Source organism: Dermacentor albipictus, chromosome 1, assembly GCF_038994185.2.
Source record: "Dermacentor albipictus isolate Rhodes 1998 colony chromosome 1, USDA_Dalb.pri_finalv2, whole genome shotgun sequence".
NCBI lineage: Eukaryota > Metazoa > Arthropoda > Arachnida > Ixodida > Ixodidae > Dermacentor > Dermacentor albipictus.
The window spans coordinates 406,273,960-406,294,929 of record NC_091821.1 but is presented as its reverse complement, the minus strand read 5'-3'; the positions used below and the strand labels follow the sequence as shown (position 1 = coordinate 406,294,929).

The 20,970-nt window shown below is 40.2% G+C and overlaps 1 protein-coding gene across 2 annotated transcripts in view; it reads left to right on the top strand.

Annotated features, from left to right (window-relative positions):
* The window catches only part of LOC135903532 (uncharacterized), a 195,602-nt gene that overhangs the window by 160,597 nt on the left and 14,035 nt on the right, over positions 1-20,970 (top strand). For both annotated transcript variants that reach the window (XM_065433839.2, XM_065433840.1), the window contains exons 58-73: positions 1,826-2,030; positions 3,635-3,760; positions 3,854-4,040; positions 4,299-4,430; positions 4,535-4,618; positions 5,294-5,490; positions 7,966-8,042; positions 8,131-8,278; positions 10,108-10,449; positions 11,734-12,010; positions 12,157-12,240; positions 12,832-13,044; positions 14,008-14,162; positions 14,333-14,393; positions 15,285-15,578; positions 16,135-16,282. In XM_065433839.2, the coding sequence (XP_065289911.1) occupies positions 1,826-2,030; positions 3,635-3,760; positions 3,854-4,040; positions 4,299-4,430; positions 4,535-4,618; positions 5,294-5,490; positions 7,966-8,042; positions 8,131-8,278; positions 10,108-10,449; positions 11,734-12,010; positions 12,157-12,240; positions 12,832-13,044; positions 14,008-14,162; positions 14,333-14,393; positions 15,285-15,578; positions 16,135-16,282 (2,730 nt within the window). The remainder of the gene's footprint in view (positions 1-1,825; positions 2,031-3,634; positions 3,761-3,853; positions 4,041-4,298; positions 4,431-4,534; positions 4,619-5,293; positions 5,491-7,965; positions 8,043-8,130; positions 8,279-10,107; positions 10,450-11,733; positions 12,011-12,156; positions 12,241-12,831; positions 13,045-14,007; positions 14,163-14,332; positions 14,394-15,284; positions 15,579-16,134; positions 16,283-20,970) is intronic.

Genomic DNA, 20,970 nt, shown 5'->3' with positions numbered 1-20,970 from the left:
AAAGATTAAAAGACACAGTACCAGATATAATTACAAGACCCATGGTGTACGGTCTTCAGAGTCTCATACCAAACACTACGTCTTAAAATCTTATCTTGATGTGCATTTGTTAATTTCTTTATTTTCTTTAACAGCTTGGCTAAGGTTAGCTAGGACGCCCTATATACAACAAGCTCCATACAGGGTTGCTGAAAACTCTTTGCCTGACCAGAAAAAAGCATTAATAACAAAAATGAATTCTAGTGTGAGCATATTTTGTTTAACCTAATGTCACTACTGCGACAAATCTGGGTTCTCTGTTCTATATTGTAACTGCATGCAGTAAAAGTGACCCTAAAGGGCACCAGCTGGTGAGTCCATGGCACTGGTACACAAAAGCAATATTAATTGAAGCAAACACAAGTCCATCTTGTTAACAGTGTGACCATACTACATTGAAAGGTGTGTGGTTGCACTTCTGAAATGGAGCACACAGAGAAGCTGATATGAAAACACAAAAGCTGGTGTTTATGCCTTACAATCATGCCACACCAATTAGCCCCCATCGAAGCACTTCTGACCATACTGTAGTTACACCTGCTATATGAGATGCACTGCACTGTTTAAAGTAGCTATAAAGCAGAACACTGGCACCACCATTAACAGAGGAAGCTTTTTTTTTGCCCAGCTACAGAGAGGCTATAACCTACCCTTAGCGTCCTTCATGGCAATGGCTCCACCATAACAATGAGGTGCTCATAGCACCATGTCACACTGATGAGCCACAAAAGCAATTTGTTGTGAAGCACCCAGGTTCTGCTTAAGTGACCTTATGTAATCTTTTTTTTTACTTCATAGAAATTCAATGAAGTCATACGTGAACACACACACACACACACACACAGACACACACACACACACACACACACATATATATATATATATATATATATATATATATATATATATATATATATATATATATATATATATATAATGTTTGTGAAGGTTCTTGTTTCACGAAATGAATTTTGTGTTGTTTTGTGTTGCTCACTTCCGAGACATGGTTTTCCTTGGTAGTAGAGTATAGGGCTGCCATGAAATTTATGATTGTCATTTGTTTTCTAGATTATAGACAAGTGTTTATTCTATTGCAACATTTCATCCGCATTCACACATTGGGCATTCCTTTAGCTAAAAGCTTCTGTATCGAAAACTGCTCAAGAATTTTAAGTAGAATGCATATTTAGATACACTTGGTATGGCAGTTGACATTTGGTTGGGCTGCCAAGAACATGGCACAAGTCTGATTGACACCTTTTTATAATTTTCATACATTGCCCTGCTTTTGGTCTGCAGTTCTGGGCACTGATATTTTGAATACTAATATTGCTATTAGGTAACAATGGACACTATGCCTTTAATGTTTTCATCATGTGATGGTGTGAACATCTGCTGCAATTTCTTTTTGCAAGAGGACATTCACACTAGCCTTGAAGACCGACATATATATAGTTAATTCTTTGCTGAGAGTGTGTGCAGATTTTATCAAAGATTAAGAATATATAACTCTTCATTGTAACTTTGAAAATTATGTATATTAACACATAAAATCATACTTTTCCTTAATGCATTGATTGTGTAGAAGAAAAATGTGTAACTAAGTCCAGCCTAGACTTTTTCAGTAGCCCCATAAAATTATGTACCACATAAGGTATATTATTTTCTGAAGCAATCAGTATACTTTGCGCTTAATAGAAATGGTGTGCCTAGTCTTGTCCTATGGTAATTTTCATGGCAATCTCAAGGCATCGACAGGAACTGATAAATTCTTTCATATTTTCAGTGTTTGTCCATGTCGACATCATTTAGCTATGGCTGCCTCTACATTAGTAGATTTGAAGAACAAGGCTTAGGTGTGCAATGGGAATACCTGTGGCAAAGCCCAATTCCAGGAGACACCATGAACATGGGATACTGTATTACCATGATGGCAATCGACAGCTTGGTGTACTTCGTCACAGCACTTATAATGTCGAATGTATTTTTAGGTAAGTGAGCTGCAGACTTTATGGATTAGTTAACTTCACTGTAATATATTATGAGCCGCTACATATTTAGATGGAACACTCAAACCAGACATGCGAGTTTTTTTTAATAGGAAACATATTGCTGCAATGAATATGCTTGCAATTATTATCATGTGCATTGTGCCAAGTACATTAGGTTAGGGCACAACCGCTGAACTATAGGCCTGTTTTAACCCCTTCCATATTTTGGATGAGCTTAGCATGGCTGTGTGACTTACAAATAACCATTTTGTTGAAAACAATTATGCCTGGTTTTGTTCGTTACAAGCTTCTTCATTATGATTGTGCCTGCTTTTTAGTCATTTGGGTATGTAAGGTTTAATTACCCTATAGCTTGACATATAGATCGCAGATGGCAGCACTGTACCTTGTACATGAAATATCAAATTTGCGTGAAGTCTGTTTGGTAAAAAAAAAGAAAGTCAGACTTGTGTACACTGACCAATGCCTATATTACTGTTCACAATTAGACGTCTGGACAGTTTTCCAAATGTCTAAATGAGGATGTTGTAAATGGTGTACAACTGCCTTAAATTATCTGAGAAACCAGGCAATGACAGTAATGAAATAAGGAAACGGCATGTTACCAGGTGTGCATACAGTATTATGTTTGCCAAAGGAGAGGTATGATACTATAGCACTGCACACTTAAGTTAAAGGAATGCAAACATGATGAAAATGGCAAAATAATAAATTGGAATGAATTCATAGTTGTAGGCTACCTATAACCGAACCATTCTTATTTATTACTGTAAGTTATTCAGCAATGGTTGTCTACCCAGAGCATTCACTCAGTAACTGGTGCCCCTATGCTAGAACTGCACCTATCCCATTGCAGAATAATTCAGAACAGTCCTCACATTCATCGTTCTGTCTCCCTCAAGACTTCAATAAGTATTTTATCTTGTATATATTGGAAAGAAATTAGTATTCTACTAGCAGCAGAAGCTTGATGTGGGCGAGTTGCTTTAACATACTTGAAGAAAAGAGCGCTACAAGGACGCAAACTAAAAGAAGAGCATGTACGACGGACAGCGCTTGTCCGTCACACATGATCTTCTAGATCGCGTCTTTATAGCACTCTTTTTTTTTTCTTCAAGCATTCTACTACTTCGAATGGTAAATTCTTGAATTTAATGAGTCAATTTGTGAAATTTCAAATATTTGCACCCCCCCACTGTTATGTAAGCACGGATCACTGTTATGAATCACTGTGTGAAGTGGTGCTGGTAATGTCATAAATGCTATAAACAAAGCATTTATTAAATGCATTGGTCGCTTTTCATGAGAGGCATCATACAACTGAACTAAACATTGCTGTAATGCTAAAAAACTGGCTCGCACCCTGCACATTGCTCCTATTTGAATACCTACCTATGGCAATGTTTCTAGAATCAAAATATGGTCATTTTCTTGTTCAGCTGTCTGTCTACATTGTCATTTAGCTACAAGATCCAGAGCATCTGTAAGCTTAATGCTTGGCACTCTAAGACTAACAGCCTGCCCCACAGTCATTTGCCCTTAAACAACTATCTCTGGTTATATCTACCACCCTCTCATCGCAGGTGAAAAGGCATCATTCTCTAGAAGAAAACTACTGGCCTTTTTCTCAACCAAGAACAATGGTTCAACTTCACAATACTATTTACAAAATGGTGTAAACGGCAGCATCAAACCACATTTTCTAAAAGGTATGGTGCTTTCTAGTCACTAAATGGGGATGTATTTAGATCCTCTCCAAGGGCTCATCATAATTCACAAGCATTTTTGTTCCATCTCCACAGCTCCCTGCATTCTGAATGACAAAGTGCCAATGACATCAACTGGCATATCTATACAGGACTTGTCTATTGCCTACAACAGTGGGAAGGCTGCAGAACGAATAGCTGTGTCCCATTTGTCCCTTAATTTTGATGAAGGCCACATCAACACACTTCTCGGCCAGAACGGTGCAGGAAAGACCAGCACAATGTGAGAAACAGACCACACTTGAAACTGTGCTCTTATTCAGATTTCATTCTTTCATTCCACCAAAAATGTTACAGGGGTAAAAGAAGTGGGAAATATATTTACAAGATATTTACAATAACTGTAGCAGCCGACAAGATTTCAGACAGTGCATGATGTTAAGAGTGTCGCCTTCTTAGGAATAATTTTAATACATCTTCTTTGTCAGCCTGTCACAATATGTTTGATAAGACAAACCTGAAATGGTCCATGCACTTGCAGAAAAGTACTGACTGGACAACACTCTGCAACTTCCGGTGAAGTGTACGTGTACGGGAGCAATGTCAACAATGCAGCAAAGGAAATCAGGAAGTACTTGGGCTATTGTCCTCAGTACAACACACTATATGGAAAGTAAGCACACTCTTTCTCTCTTGTCATCTCCCTGTTCTATTTATTAAACAAGAATATTCATCTCAACCACAATCTACATAGCAGTATCTGATGCTATGTTTCAGGCTTACTGTCAAAGAACATCTTATTTTCTTTGGCAATCTTAAAGAACTGCTGTCACCTGAGGAAGTGGAAGAAGATGTTGAAAGGTAACAATTTCGAACTTTGCTTGCAGCACTTATGGTTAAGTTAGTCTTGTATCTACTGTGTAGAGTTCAAATGCAGCCAATTTTTCTTTTGTGTTTATTTCAACCGAAAATGCACTCCATAAAGTGTTGTTGTGCATGAACCAGATGCAGAAATATTACAGAAATGTATTTAATGAAGAGAAAAGGTATATAAGCTTTAAATAAAAAGAAAAGGGCAAATCAATATGCTTAAGGCAGAGTAACGACTATGCAGCATGCCAATAAAATCAATCTGCACTCAAGGCCCCAGGGATCATTTAGAACATTCAACTTTCACACCTTTGACGTCTGAATAAAAAAGTTTTAGCCGTTTAATATTTTAACATGCATTGCCATAGGCAGTGGCGTAGCAACAGGGGGGGCCGGGGGGCCGTGGTCCCCGGGTGCACGGGGCCAGCCAAGGGGGGGTTGTCATATACGTCTGAAGACACTAAAAAATTGTCGATATCCTCGCCTTCCTCGACTACACCCAGGGAGGGGGGGGGGGGGGGAGGTGGTGACAGAAGAGCTAAGGGCCCCGGGTGCCAGACGACCTATAGCTACGCCACTGGCCATAGGTCTCTGTTTCTTCATTGTTCCATCAGTTTCTACAACTGTTCTTGAGCAAAAAATTTTCTTCAACTTGCTTTCATGCAGGTTGATACGACAAATGGGTCTGAAGCACATGGAAAATGAGCAGGCATGCCGTCTCTCTGGAGGCCTCCAGCGAAGGCTGTGTGTTGCCTTCTCCTTTGTGGGGGGCTCAAAACTTGTCATTTTGGATGAGCCCACAAGTAGTGTGGATCCAATGGCACGCCGAAACATATGGGACCTCATATTAAAGCACAAACACGGTAATTTTATGTCTTTCTGAACTGCAGTGTTTCAATAATTTTGCTATTGTGGAATCCGCCAGCTTCTAAACGGTGACAAGGAACATTCCTGTGCTTGCTTCTCAGCCAATGCATGCCATACCGGGTATGAGTGCATAAACCCTTCAGCTAATGTCCACATTAGGTTGATTGATTGATTGATTGATTTGATTCGTCACAGTACAGCATGCCATACCGGGTATGAGTGCATAAACCCTTCAGCTAATGTCCACATTAGGTTGATTGATTGATTGATTGATTGATTTGATTCGTCACAGTACAGCATAACAGAAGGCGAAGTGAAAAGCTGGTTCAAATAACAGCTTAAGAGATCCTTCGCCCCCTTTCTCAACAATGACAGCATGTGAAAGAGAGCACAATATCACAGCACTGTTCTTTAACGTGACACATTGTTTTAAATGAAGATCAAGCCATAAAAGAAAACTAAAAACATAGCTTATACGTAGCTTATATAACAAAGAAAGCTGCTGTAATCTCCTCACTTATATAATACACTACCTAGTTTAAACAAGAGTGGCTAAGTCTGCTGCATTTAAATAAATTACTACATAGTTGATACAACAAAAAGAGCTGCTAATTCTGCTACACTTAAATAAAATACGTCTATTGCTTCTCTATTGTAATGATTTAATTAGTGGAAGAGTACATCGAAGCATTTGAAAGCCATAATTGGCACGTAAGTAAGGAATGTTCCACATTTCTGTATTTCTTGTTTCATAGGCCTTTTCCTTTAAGCAAAGATTCCCCATCTCCATGAACAGAAAGTTTGAGCATTTGCAGCTAAGGCAGTAGTCTTGTAGTAGTCTATATTGATAGAGGTCGTTCACTTTGATTATCCTATAATTTTTAAATAGTGGGTCGATAGGTGCTAGAACTTTAGCGTTGTCTGTCAGCCTCAGTATTTCCTTCTGTATTCTCAATAATTTTGTTAAGTCTGTTTCTGTAGTGGTTCCCCAACCAAATAACAGTAGTTAAAATAAGAACTAAAGAGCAATTTGTATATAAACAACTTTGGGGACAAGGGGACAAGGTACCGGATGTGGCTTAAAACTCCAGTCATCCAGCTTAATTTTATTTGAGTACTATTCACGTGGTCTTGCAAAGAGCTGGAGAAATGTACCATGGGTACTTTCACTGACTTCACTATTTCTATATTTAGGCCTTAAATACATTGTTATTCTGGAAAGACACTTGTTTACAGCTTTCAATTTAGTCACATTTATTTTTAACTTATTGTTACGTGTCCAGTTGTCTAACTTCCGTAATACATTAGCTTTACAAGAAAGAGTAACATCTGATGCTGACATGACAAATATACTCGTGTCATCTGCATACATAATAACCTTACTGCAGTGGTGGCCTAGCAGTAGAGCATCTGCCTCGTATGCTGGAGTTACTGAGTTCAAATCCCGGTTCTGCAGGAAACCCGCCATTATTTTTTTTTTATAATGTGTAGAGATGTTCTCTGGCCTGGTGCTCGGCTTCCTATGGGGGGTTCACATCTCAAAAGGGGGCCCAAAGGAGATTTCCCGAGTTTTCTCTGGGCACCTTTGTCCAACCACAGATGGCCTTGTTGAAGCGCATCCGCCGTGGCTGTGGGAGGCAAGTGCTGCCGCCGAGGACCTAGCGGTAAAATAGGTAGAAGAGGGCTCCCGGCTAGTGCTTGGCCATTATAGGACCTCAACACTTGGAAAGGGGTGTTTGTCTCTGACCTGAAGGCTTTTCCACCTCAATAGGTTCATTTTGGTATGCCACATAGGAAATTGCCACCATGGGAGAGGCCCAAACTTCCTTTTTGTCTTCACGAGTGTTTCAACGGGAATATAGGGCACAGGCTCCTTTCCTAGCCATATCACTCTTGAAGAAAGCTGAACGCCAGGTCAAGGTACACTTGTGCCCATTTAAACCAGTGCGTGCCTGGCGGTGAAGGGAATCGAACCCACAAACTCCCACAGCTGAGGCACGTTAATGAAACAATCACCTTCAGAGTATCAAAGGGATAGAAATTGGAAGCGGGAATAAACTCAGTGCGTGCATCCGGTTTATTTTAAGCAAGGTCCATGCACTGCTGATTAACTCTTAGCTGCAGTTTCAAGTCACTTGATACATTCAACTGATTTTGGCATTGTACATATATCTTGTCTAGTACATGTATCTTGTCTAGCCTAGTAGTGAAGCTACATGCATGTAGGTATACATTGTCATCTAATGGAAGCACAACATCCACTGCCTTCAACAACATTAAAAGGCCTGAAAGCAGGTGAAAGACCAGCAAGATTTTGAAAGAGATGCTTATATAACCCAGGGACAGGCATGCATATAGAACTATCTGGTTCTGTAAAACTTATTGCTTGGTAACTTCAGTCATGCACCTAACATCTCTCATGAATGAAGTGAAATTCACTTAACAGCTGCATTTCTGTTGTACCACATCAGACCGCACGATCCTGCTTACAACTCACCACATGGATGAAGCCGATGTGCTCAGTGACAAAGTTGCAATTATTCACAAGGTATAGTGGTTTCTATACATTAAATAGTGAATGCGTTTGGGGTAACTGTACTAAAAATTAAGAAAAAACATCATTTTTTTTCTTGCAGGGAAAACTGTTGTGTGAAGGCTCTCCACTTGTACTAAAGAGCAAGTTTGGCTTCGGCTACAAGCTATCATTGACAAGAACCTGCTCGGAGCCTAACAAGGACAGTGACTCTGGACACTCATCGAATGTGTCAAGAACAAGTGTTGATGGTACGCTGCTATAATGTACAATGGGTGGGGGACGGGGGAGTTCCACTATATGCTATGCAACATGAATAGCTATAATGTATTACATGCCTTTCACTCCCGCTAGTTCTCTGCAGCACATATGATGCATGTCATGCTTGAACGCCTGGCTAGGATTTACAGTAAATTTAATGCCCATGTTTTAGTTGTCCTTTTGAATAAAAACATGCAAATCGCCTCTATGAAATATTCATTAGGTTAAAATCTATTGCATGTGTAAATACCAATCATGGAACAAAACCATACAATATTTTGTTTATTATTGTTTCAGCACGTTGCTTGTATTACTGAATTTAGACAAGCACATATTGCATGCATATTTTGCTATTTATCTACATATAAAAACCAGAGAAAAGAATTCTAACTTCATAATCCACATACAGCTTTTACAACAAATGGTCACAAGAGAGAAAATTGGTGCCAGCAGAATTCACAATGTGACTAACTATGCTGTAAAATAGCAATAAAGACATCGCAAACAAGAAAAACAAGTGTGTAGTAAAAATGAACAGTGCAGTTTTGCCACCTTTCGTGGTTTTTAACCCAAACAAGCAATGAGTGCAATATCTTCTCTACCGGAGCGTGTCTGCATTACAGTACATACTTCTGTATTATCTCTTGTTTTCGAGGTGTAGGTGAAAATTTCCTGGTGAAATATAAAGAGCCCCAAGACTGCAAAACAGTAACATCAATTATTACAGTTAGAATCACTTTCAAACAGGCATCATCAAGCTTAGATATTTCTTAAAAGAAGGCAAACATATTTTTGATCTCGTGATAACTAAACACAAAACGGGCTCATGGGCACAGCTCATTTACAATGGCCAAACCAAAGCAACATTGATTGAATGTTGATAGGTCAGTAGGACAGATATCCAAGCATACTGACATAAGTAGCAAGAAAGAGTAGAGTTCAGGTTTGGTTAATTCAATAACCTGCAGGCTTTCATTTCTAATGGCATAAGTTGATGCCAGTTCTGGAATGCAAGTCACATTTCACGTCAAAGCATGATGTGCACTTGCTACTTCACTTTATACAACCTTAATGTTTTACAAGCATTTTATGGTTGTACACCTTGAAAGGTGCTTGAAAGGTGTTTAACGGGACAGTAGACGTAAAATTAAACCCAGTCAAATTGTTAGATTGGCACTCTAAATTGTGGCCAAAGTGAAAAACAAGAGTTTCCCAAGTGAGAAAACAGTGTGAAGACGTGATGGCAATGGTTCATTCATTGTGAAGGCATGTCACCAATTTCGATTCATAGCTCACAAATATTAATCTATTAAGGATAGAAGAAAAATGATTACACTGCATCTGAACAGAAAAAAGAAGTGCAGTTCAGACAATTTAAGATTTTCTGACTGCATAATTAGCTAATGCCAAATACTTTGCAACTTTGTAGGGTGGCCCGTTGTTTATGCTACCCTCTGACCTACACGGGCAATGACCTCCGAGAGCATGACCTCCAAGACAGCTTGTACTACAGAATTCCTTTACTACACTAAACACGTAGATGGTGGACCTCCATCTAGTTTCTCAGGCAACCTGCTGTCTTCAAAAGACATACTGTTTTCAATTTTAATATTCTCAGCTGCAAGGTCATGATTTAGCACAGAGCAAACATTGTGAGATTCTAAGGAATGTACTCTATCGTTCCAGCTAGACTTGAGAATTGTCTTTAGAATATTTTTAAGCATAATTGCTGTACAAACACTATATTATGCAATACATGATACACGGGTGTTCAAGTTTAAAGGGCTGAGAATTGAATTGTTATGCTTGATCTTTCCAGATGATTCTTCTGACATTGAGGGCATCCTTCACGTTATCAGAGGCATTGTTCCACCAGCTAAAGTCATAGAAAACAATGGTGGAGAGGTGGTGATCAGCCTCCCTCAACGAGATCCGGAAAAGAACAACCTCTACTCCTTCTCCCACCTCCTTTCACTACTTGACGAACGCATGCTTGAGTTTGGATTTGGAAACTATGGTCTCTCAAGCACAACACTTGAAGAAGTGTTTCTTTCGTTATGTGCCTTGTGCGATGCAGGCAAACCAGTGCAGCCAGGCCTTGCACTTCCTACTACAGTGAAATATGGAATTGTTGGCAGACGTGACAAGCTTCATCACACAGGTTTGTATGCTGTTGGGCAGAAAAGTATGGGTATTATTTATGCAACTTTGCCATGCTTAGATCAATGAACAGTTAACGCCTCCTATTTACACACTGCTGTATGTAATGCAGAAAAAATGTCCGTGCAAACATAATGTGTGCAGACATTAACAATACTCTAGAATTCTTAAAATGAAGTAAGTCAGGTCTTGCATAGTATGTAATAATTAAGCTAGCTTTCATTGGCATCAACAAGGGGAAAAAGCTTAATAAAATGTTTCAGCATGCTTTCAGTATGTTTCAGCTCATTTCAGTAAGCACTATTAGAAGTAAAAGCTTACAGGCTACAGGAGCTACTACAAAATGACTTTTTAATGCGAAGCTTTCTTTGCCTCTTCCTTCAACTTTCCTACTGTTGCTGCTGCTGCTGTTTCTGTGGACGTGGATAGAACTGTAGAGAGGAGGGAGGAGAGGAGGCAGAGAATAGGTAGAACCGATGCAGTAGCGAAACGAGTGAACAACATCAGCCTTGCCACTCTTTACTCGCAGTTACTATATGAGGTGCAAGGATAGGGAAAAGATGACCTGAAAAGGCAAGGAAACGCTACTACTATAGACAGAACAGTGGTTGCAGGCAAACAGACTAAATTTAAGTTTGAAGGCACAGTGCAGTTCGTTTCTGCTGGTTCTGAAAAATACACACCATGCAAATTTGTTAAGTAAGCAGCTTATGCAGAGCATGCAGAAGCATAGTCGCATTAAGGCAACACATTAGATGACGCTACAAGAGAGGTCACAGGTCAAATCAACACTTCTGTGCCCGCCACAGTAGCTTTGTGGCTATGGCATTGCTCGAGGTTTTGAGTTTGATCCCGACCGCGGCAGCTGCATTTTGATGGGGGCGAAATAAAAAATACTCATGCACTTACATTTAGGGACACGTTAAAGAATACCAGGGTGTCAAAATTAATCTGTAGTCTACCACTACAGTGTGCCTCGTAATCTGATTGGGGTTTTGGCATGTACAGTATCAGTTGCAGGATACCCACTATGCCTGTGAATAAATTTTTCATGATTACCATTGTTCATGAACTTTTGTGGACAATAAGAACAATGTGCTAAGACATGGTTTATGACAGCAGCAATAAATTGTTGTTTAATAAACTTAGTTTGTTACACTTCAATGTAAAGGACACTGATAGCACTCACTGAACTGTGATGTGAACTACATTACGAGCACAATACAACAAAACTGCTGTTGTAACACACTGCTCTTGATAAAATCCAACAAATGTATCTTTGCAGATGTCACACTAGACTGTCCTGACTTCAGGCATACTTTAGGAACTGCACACCCTCTATCGGGACGCAAACTAAAAGCAAGCCAATTCAAAGCACTTATCCTGAAACGTTTCTACCACACCGTGAACAACTGGAAGGCAATATTTTTTAGCATTGTGCTTCCATGCACATTCATTTCCATTGCCATGGGCTTCACTATGATTGCACCAGGAACTGTACCTGAGCCATCACTGAGGCTAACAACGCAGCTATACGGGCCCGGAGCAGTTGGTTTCATAAGGTACGTGGTGAAATTCATCTTGGATTTTATGTGCAAATATAATAAAGCAGTTGTTTTTTCAACTGGTAATGGCCATTATGCTAATTACACTTATGTTTCATTACTTCAAGAACATTGATTAACCTTACATTCATACTCTATTACAGTGAGATCCCACCGACCGATGCGTCAAGAAGGATGCTATCTTTTCCTGGAGTAGGTCCATCCTGTCTAGAAAGAAATGCACCACAGTAAGTTTGTTCCTGTCTAATGCATGATTCAACCATCATACCTCTAAGCAATAAACAGGTGTGCTCTATGCCCTTGTGGAACAAGTCTTTACGGAAATATATACATATACAGCTTTTAGAAGAGGCACATATGAAAGAAAACATGCTTGAAAAACTCTCCAAGGTAACATGCAACATTATGCTTCCACTTAATCTTCTTAAAAAGAACACTGATATTAATTAAACACTGGAAGTATTGTATTAGTCAAACATTGTTACAACAAATCCACATCCAACATAAAAATACCATCCTAATATCCGATATTCGTTATAAGATAAGCATTCACTAATTATTCATTATATTCTTGTTTGTTATGTGGAGGCTCTACTGAAAACAGTTCTTAGAAGAAAATGATAGTTCAACTTTCCCCATAAAAGGATAGTTTGAACAATGGTTTCTCTTAATTCTTCCAAGCAAATTTTGCTCGCACCTCGTGTCTACTGTAACACAGATAACTTCTTTACACTAAAGAGGTACTGAGCTGAGCAATTTGTTTTTAAACTGTTGCCAGTGTCCTTATACATCTTACATGTACTATTCAATTTTTGCAGGTCGCAGTGCATGAGCATTACTGGAATGACAAGTGATGCCATGGATATACCGAAAGGAACACTCCATTACACCTGTGACACTTCAGAAATTCAAGAAGAATGGGAAGATGTGCCAAGCATTATGACAGAGACCACTGATGTTGTGTACAATGTCACGGGATTGAACATACCAAATTATCTCCTAACATCATTCCCAGCGTTCATAGAAAGAAGGCAAGGTTTAAAACTTCTGAAAACATACCATATCTTCAGGGCTGCAGTCCAGGATTAAAAGCTGAAATTTTGGATCTCGGGAACTATTTAACCCTTTCCATGCCTTGGATGTGCTTGGCTCATCCATTGGTATCTGGTAAAAATGGCCAAGAACTAACTGAGCTTGTCAGTAGTACTTTGTATTTTCTAGCAATATCATGGACAAGCCTCCTTTTGTCTCAGTGCTTGGTCGTGCGTTGGTAGATGGCCGCACACAATCTATGGGGCAGTGCAAGCAGAAGCAAATTTATTCTTTCTGAGGAAATAAAACATCTTGCCAATTGGGGTCTTTCAAAATAATATCGCACTTTTGGTCAGAATTTGGCATAATAGCATGGCATGGGTGGGGTTAATAATGCAAACTGTACATAGTTTAACCTTTTGAGACTGTAGGCAGACTTTTAAAAAAACCGAGGCCTAACTGCATGTCAAACTTGTTACATCGGTGAATTCCATAGCAAAATCACCTAAAATATATCTAACATTATCAAGTCTAACAAAGAACCCAGGGTATTGCTGCTTGATTTTTGCTTGCAGATTGTATATTGGTTGTGGACAATATAAACAAAAAAATTACTTTCAACCGAAACTTGTATGCCATGTACAGTTTGTGCAGGCTACTTAGGAATTAACTTTTTATTTGAAGTCCCCATTTACCCCTGTAATCTATACACTGGGTGCTAGCTATAGCCCAGAAAATTCAGCAGTACATAAACTAAACTAGCCCTCAAAATGAGGATTCAGCTCTGCTGTATGAACAATCCGAGTATAATCCATAAAGCAACCAAGCCAGGGCTCTTTCATCTGCAGCCTTGCTATATAATATTGGCGTTCCTGCAGCTGGCAAAGCTTTTTTTATAATATTGTGTTCCACGTGTCACAATAATCATGTAGCGTCCCGTAAAAAGATTATGAACATTGCAGGTATGGAGGCTGGACCTTTGAAAAGAAGCAGGTAAAAGTATGGTATGACAACACGGGCTTTCATTCGATGCCTGCATATCAAAATGCACTCAGCAACGCTATTCTCAGGTCTGCCATCAGCAATTCCACATCTCCTCTAAATGCATCCAGAGTGGGTAAGTTTAACACTCCTGATTGCTATTTTCTCAGTTGCGTGCGACTAAATCATAGGTGCATGAAAAAGAAAGCGATAGGCTTTATACAGGAACTGCATGCTTTTTCATTAGGATGACATTGGTGGTTTGCAATATGGCACTAACTTCCCTATGAATTTTTCTGATTGAAGGGATCACGGTGTACAACCACCCTCTTCATTTGTCTTCCGAACAGCTTGGGAAACAGACAATGTAAGTGAATGCTTTCCAGTGCATGCCACTGGCATGTTACTACTCTACAGCTAACCTGCATGACTGGCTGGGTGTGGTACAACCTAACAAGCTTACAGTTGTTCAATCCTTGACTTCCAATTCTATATTATATATTTATCCCTTTCAGTCATACCGTACAGAACTTTGTATGCAATTTGTTTTCGTGCATTCTCTCTAGAAGTGGCAAAAATAAACAGGTTAATTTTATAAGAAGTGCTTCAGCACATTTGATGACTATGTGCAACCGTGGCTATACAAAAATATTCTGCCAGCTCTGTTGTAGCTTGCCAGCGTTTGTCACTTCCACAAAAAGCTGCTGCCAATTTCCATATGCAAGCATGTGTTCATTTCGTTGTCGTGCACTTTGAGTCAGTTATTGCTGCTGTCAATACTGTCTTGCACTTGATGCAAACATTATGCGAGATTCAGCTTTCCTCTGCAATACAACACTAACACAACAGCCATTCAGTGGCAAAACTGCACATGTCATAGGATATTGTGCGATATTACCCGGCCACTACATATGCAGCTTCTCTTGTTGAGTCATAATGTAGGCACAATGAATTTGTGCAAAGAAAAATGCAAATTGGGAGATAAACTATAGTCATAGTCAGGTTAATTACTCAGTAAGCACTCCCAGAAAGTTGCATCTGCAACAGGAAGAGCATCATTTCCTTACACTGAGTACTTCTCTATTGTGAATAATTTTGAATTATTTCTCATGTATTTTTACACACATTTATCATGCTGAATTGACAACACTGGTATAATTTTAAACAAACAGCATGCTCTTGGAATGCATTGCATGTTTGACATCTTCTGAAAGAAAAACTATGTATGTGACATGTTGGCTTCTATTTGTTTTCGCAGACTTGGCCACGTCGCTGAAGTGGGCATTGCTATGGTTGTGCTCATGGGCTTGGCGTTCATTCCATCACGAGTCATTGTGTACGTCGTGAATGAACGCATACGTGATGAGAAGCAAGTTCAAAGCATCTCTGGAGTGGGAACGCTGCTGTACTGGACAACTACGTTCATTTGGGACATGGGAATTGTTCTTGCGACAGTTGCCCTCTCTGCTCTCATCATCATTGCTTTCGGGCTCCCTGTCTATGTCAGCAAGCTCAACTTCCCGGCCGTGCTGCTGCTCATGGTTCTATTTGGGTAAGCATGACGCAGTTGACAGAATTCGTGAGTCAAGCCTGTGATCAAAATACTACATTGCAGGTGCACACAGTCAGCTGGAGTATGACATAGTCGAATGCAAAAAACTGTCATGTTGAAAATTTTCGTGCTCATAAAGTTACCCCAGCTGGCCAAAATTATTGTGTTTCTCATAGCCCACTTGCAACTTTATGACATTAAACTCTATCATATACTTTAATTATCATGAGTAGTGTGATAATTGCTGCATGAGGCCTGGATCTTCCTGGCATCTTCTCTCACAAACAAGAAAATATATCAGCTCAGTATATCATTTGACCACATCAGCATTATTGCCGTGCTCCTATGCTAAAAACCACAACCAGGTACAGTATACATAGAAACATTTACATGACGAACACAGGGCTCAAACAATAAGCCAGATAACACAATATCACCTTGCATAATTTGTCTCCTGTTTGTACTGCACCACATGCATACATGTATTTTGCATCAAGTTCTCGTAAGCACTTTTCCATTCTATCTTTACAAGCGGCCGTTCTTCATTATGTCCCAGGTGGGGAACCACACCTCTCATGTACTGCTTGTCACGGTTGTTCAAGGAAGCAAGCATCTCTTTTGTGGTGCTGTACTGCGTCAACTTGTTCATCGGCCTCAACATAGCAATCATCATGCTGGTCTTGAACATGATCCAGATAAACTCTGTAAGTTCACTTGTGGATATGGCTTCAAACTGCTGTTGCAGCATGAAAATAGTGAACAAACCCACATTTTTCTTTTGTCAGAAAAGTGAAGTCGCATTGAAACATGCACACGAAACACTTCCATAAAATTTAGATGTAGCAGGGGTTCTTCACCTGCCATGTGTATGCTTGTTCATTGTTGGGGGGGGGGGGGGGTCAACTTATTTATTATTGATGGCAGCACAACTGAAACATTTAATCTACGTTGCGAGGAAAAGTGACTGATGTGTAGGAGCACAATTTTTGTGTGCAGACTCTTCAGTCAAAATTAGGCTGAGTTTTATTAAAATATTATTTAGGTGTTTCCATTAACAGTGAACAACCCAGCACAGAAGTTTATGTTTCTGTAGTCCACTGGAAAACTAACTAGATTTGCATTCACACATAAAAGCTTATGCGCATTTATTATCGCAGTTTGGTTTAGGTTTGCTTAGTTAGATGATTGATGTTTAACTGCTGCTACGATTTCATTGACGGCTTATCAATCTCTTCGAAAGCTTTGCATCAGCATGCAATTATAATATGTTTTAAAAGTTGGTGTGTACAAGAACCATAAGTGTCTATATGACCTTATCAGGCTTCTTACACTTGGTTTATAGTGAGAATACACTGAACTTTTAGTTGCATGACTTTATCATTCTTCAAATGATCTACCCTTTTATACAAACTGCCTTAGAAATCATGATGACAGCACATAGTTACATAAAGTAGAAAATAATGAGGTCATTCTTGTCTCTTACAAGTACAATTTGTAATCCAACATTAGTACTGAAATAATTTGCCTCAGCTTCCATAGTCTTCTCTGACATGTGTTATAAGTTACTGCTACACTTTCTAATTATGTCCTTGATGCTAGCATAATGCTGCAGCCTTCATGCAACACTTGTACATAGTAATGAAGAATCTGTTTGGTGCTTCTTTCAGGCTTTTAGCCCTAGAATGTTAGTGAGTCAGTCTTTAAAATTTGTACCATAGCAAAACATGGCAAAGGCAGGCTCTATAATGCAAGGTAACTGTCTTATACTAACCTCATGCTTGATTTTTAAGTTGCAAAGCTTTAATGCACAGTAACAGCATCTTAAAGCAATGTAAGGCATATTTAATCCAACTGAAAAATATATTTGCCACCACATATATGTGCTGCCGTTTCATTAATTTAAATTTTGTGATCAAGATCCTGTAGAACATTATATTCACAGCACATGTAATACAGAATAAATTTAAACACTGATTTTACATATGGAGTTCCTTTTCTACATAAATAATGAAAATTTTTGCACACTATACTGTAACTCAATTTTACAGTGTAAGCTGTTGTGGACTCATTCCAATAGCTGTTTCGGTTGGTGATGACGTCCGCCACTGTCAGTGTCCATAGCAGCTATTGCCAGGAATGAGAAAAAAAAGTACCCACTTCTCTCCATGACCGAACCCGGGCCCACAGTGTACGAGTCAGCTACTCAACCACTGAGCCGCACTAGCTCTTGCTAGCATGCAGCGAAAAAATGCCCTATTAAGACGTCCAAGTGTGCAAGGAAACCCACATGTGCACTGCATAGCATTGATACATGCACATTTTGCATTGCCGTTGCATTTTATTGCGCCAGGTAGGATGCCATGCAGCAGATGCACAGGTAGTGGTACAAGGCAGTTAAAGAAGGTTTGAGGAAGAAAAAGTAGTTTGGATGGATTCTGGGGTCTTATGTGCCAAAAACCACGGTTTGATTATGAGGCACACCACAGTGGGGAACTATGGATTAATTTGGACCACCAGGGGATCTCTAAAGGGGTCCTGAACCACTTCTTATCAAAGTGGAGAAAGGCATTTGAAGCGAAAATGGGCTATTTCGGAAATACCTTGCCACAAAAAGTGCTTGAACGCTTTCAGCAGAAGCGGAGTTATTGGCAATCAAACACGGCCTCCGCTGTGCTGTGTTCCCATCCCTTTTTCAATGCCTTGCACTGTGAAGGCTACAGCGCAGCGAGTCGTGCCCACAATGCTCCGCCTTCTAAATATCACTGTGGCGCACAGTTCACATTTCATTTGAGATGTTAACATAGACGCCGCGACTTCCGCCTTTGGTGCCTACAATGCACTAAACATACGGCCAAATGTGGTTGTCCTCAGCGAGCCACAGTGTGCTTAGCCAATGGCTTAGCCAGTGGACTCGTAGCGGCACCCGCGAAGGCCGCAGTATCTACGCCATCTAACCGACCGCAGCTTGATGTCAGCTATTGGCCAATGGCAGCCATCTAAGGGAATGACGAAATAGTGTGTCCAATGACGAAATAGTGCATCTAGAAGAGAGTGAAGACAGGGCCTTCTGTTGAAAAGAGAGAATTTGAGAGAAAGGTAAACTTTGTGATCTGCTTGCGAGCTCCGCACACCGCATACAACGGCAAAACTTGGCTGAGATGTACACAGCAGCGTATGCTACCTGCAGACTATGTTATTTCAGCAAGCCTGAGGGGTGGTTCAGGGCAGAATTAACGAGCCCCCATTCGTTGAGACACTGGCATTTTTTCAATTCGCCTCCATCAAAATGCAGCAGCTGCGGCCGGTATTTGATCCCGCGACCTCGTGCTTAGTAGTGCAACACCATAGCTGCTTAGCCACCGTGGCGGGAAGAAAAAGAAGTTTAAGAAGACGTATATAAGAATTCTAGAAAAAAATATATTCATGCATAAGTATTCCTTGGCAAGTACCCCAGCCTCATCATGCCAAATGTGTAATGCCTTGTATCTGCATAAAAATGGGTAATTTGCAAAGTAAAGACATTAAATCGCTATAAGAGTGCAAGTGTAGATGAATCATAGCTTTATAAGTGATAAGACAATCCTAAACAAAAAAATAAAAGAAAATACCCATAGAGGTACACAGGGCTCCTTAGAAAATGCATGGGGAAGCTTAGGGTACGGGTGAGCCAATCTGAATTTGGGGTGGGCCAACTTAAATTTCGGGCTGGGCCAACTTGTAATTCGGGAGCAGGGAGCATGACATTTGAGGGTGGGCAAACTCAGGCCAACTCAGGAAGCATCTCAGGATGTTTGAATAAACTGATCTGATTTGAAAAAAAGAAATTTGGGGGTGGGCCAACTTTAATTTGTGGGTGGGCCAAGTGAAACTTGGGGTAGCCATACGCATACTTATACAACTCCAGCGTAGTTCCTGCATTCTTTTATTGTGTAGCTGATTAAACCAAGCCAGCCAGGTGACTGACACCGCCGCCTTTCAAAGGGTGTGCCAATAAATCATCATCCCCATCACTAGCACCTTATCACACCACTTACCTTGCGATGTAAGATACGCGCCTCCCTTTGCAATGTAACTGAATATTAAATGCGCAAACATTTCTATGCCTACCTAACAAGAATCGTGTCCGTCCATCACGTAAGACAAATGTGGCTCACACCCACATAAGACAGAGGCTTTAAGCACTCAGCAAAGTGAAGCAAACAGTGCATTCATTCATTGAAATCACCCACACAACACATCAAACAGCATACATTTCACTAAAGAACAACTTCAAAATAAGCATCTGCACCATCAATAAAGCATTGCGTACTCCCCTCAGCAAATGTAGTGGTGGTTTTAAACAGCTTCACTGAACATCCAGGTTGATAAGGATGAATAAGAGTTGATAAGGGTCAGATCATGCTCGATAAGGTTGATAATAACCAATAAGGGTTGATAAGGGTTAATACTGGCCCAATCAAGTTTCATAATTGATAACAACACCGGGCTGTGTGGAGATGAACAAGTGGCACAATGCTTATGCGTAATTATACAACTCCCAGAGGAGTTTCTGTGTGAATTTTTATTACACCAGGTGGCACGTCATGTAGAAGTTGCATAGGTAGCAGTATAAGGTAGGTAGAGAAGTCTTGAGGAAGAAAAAGATTTCGGAGATGTATAAATATTGACATAACGAAAAACGTATGGCATACTTGACTAATTCAAACAGGCTAGGTGACTATTTGTCACTATCCCGCTTCAAAGCAAATGCCATTAAATCATCATCAGCAGCAGCGCCATATCATGCCATTTGACAGGCGATGTGACATGTATGCCGCATAGCATCAATACATGCAAACTTTACATTGCAGATCCATTATATTACACCAAGTGTCCCGACATTTAGCAGTTGTATATAGCATTTGCAAGCTGCACGTGCCTGGACCTTGTTAACTCAAGCAGGCTAGGTGGCTATTTGTCGCGACCCCATTTCAAAAGGGATGCCAATGAACCATCATTGCGATCAGCATAAACAGTGATGTAATGTGCCGCGGGTCAAGGGATGTGACATGTGTGCCACGTAGTTTGGATACATGTGCCCTTTGGTGCATGTTATGGTGCCTCCTTGCAAGGTACGAACCGCTGCTAAAGAAACAAATCGTAGAGCTATGTGCACGGCTGCAACCTGGCAACATTGGGCTCAGCAGGCCACTGTGCAGAGAACAGGACAAGCCGTAGCACAAGGCACAGCTCGCCGTTGATGCAGGGCAGACAGTTCAGATCATTATTGTGAAAACGAAGTGAAGAGACTTCACTGCGAAGACCCTGTAGTGCACGGTGCTGAATATGGAGCTCCTATGGAGATGCCCATCCTTCTTATGCTGTGACTGTGCTACGTGTGCCTCTCAGCCCT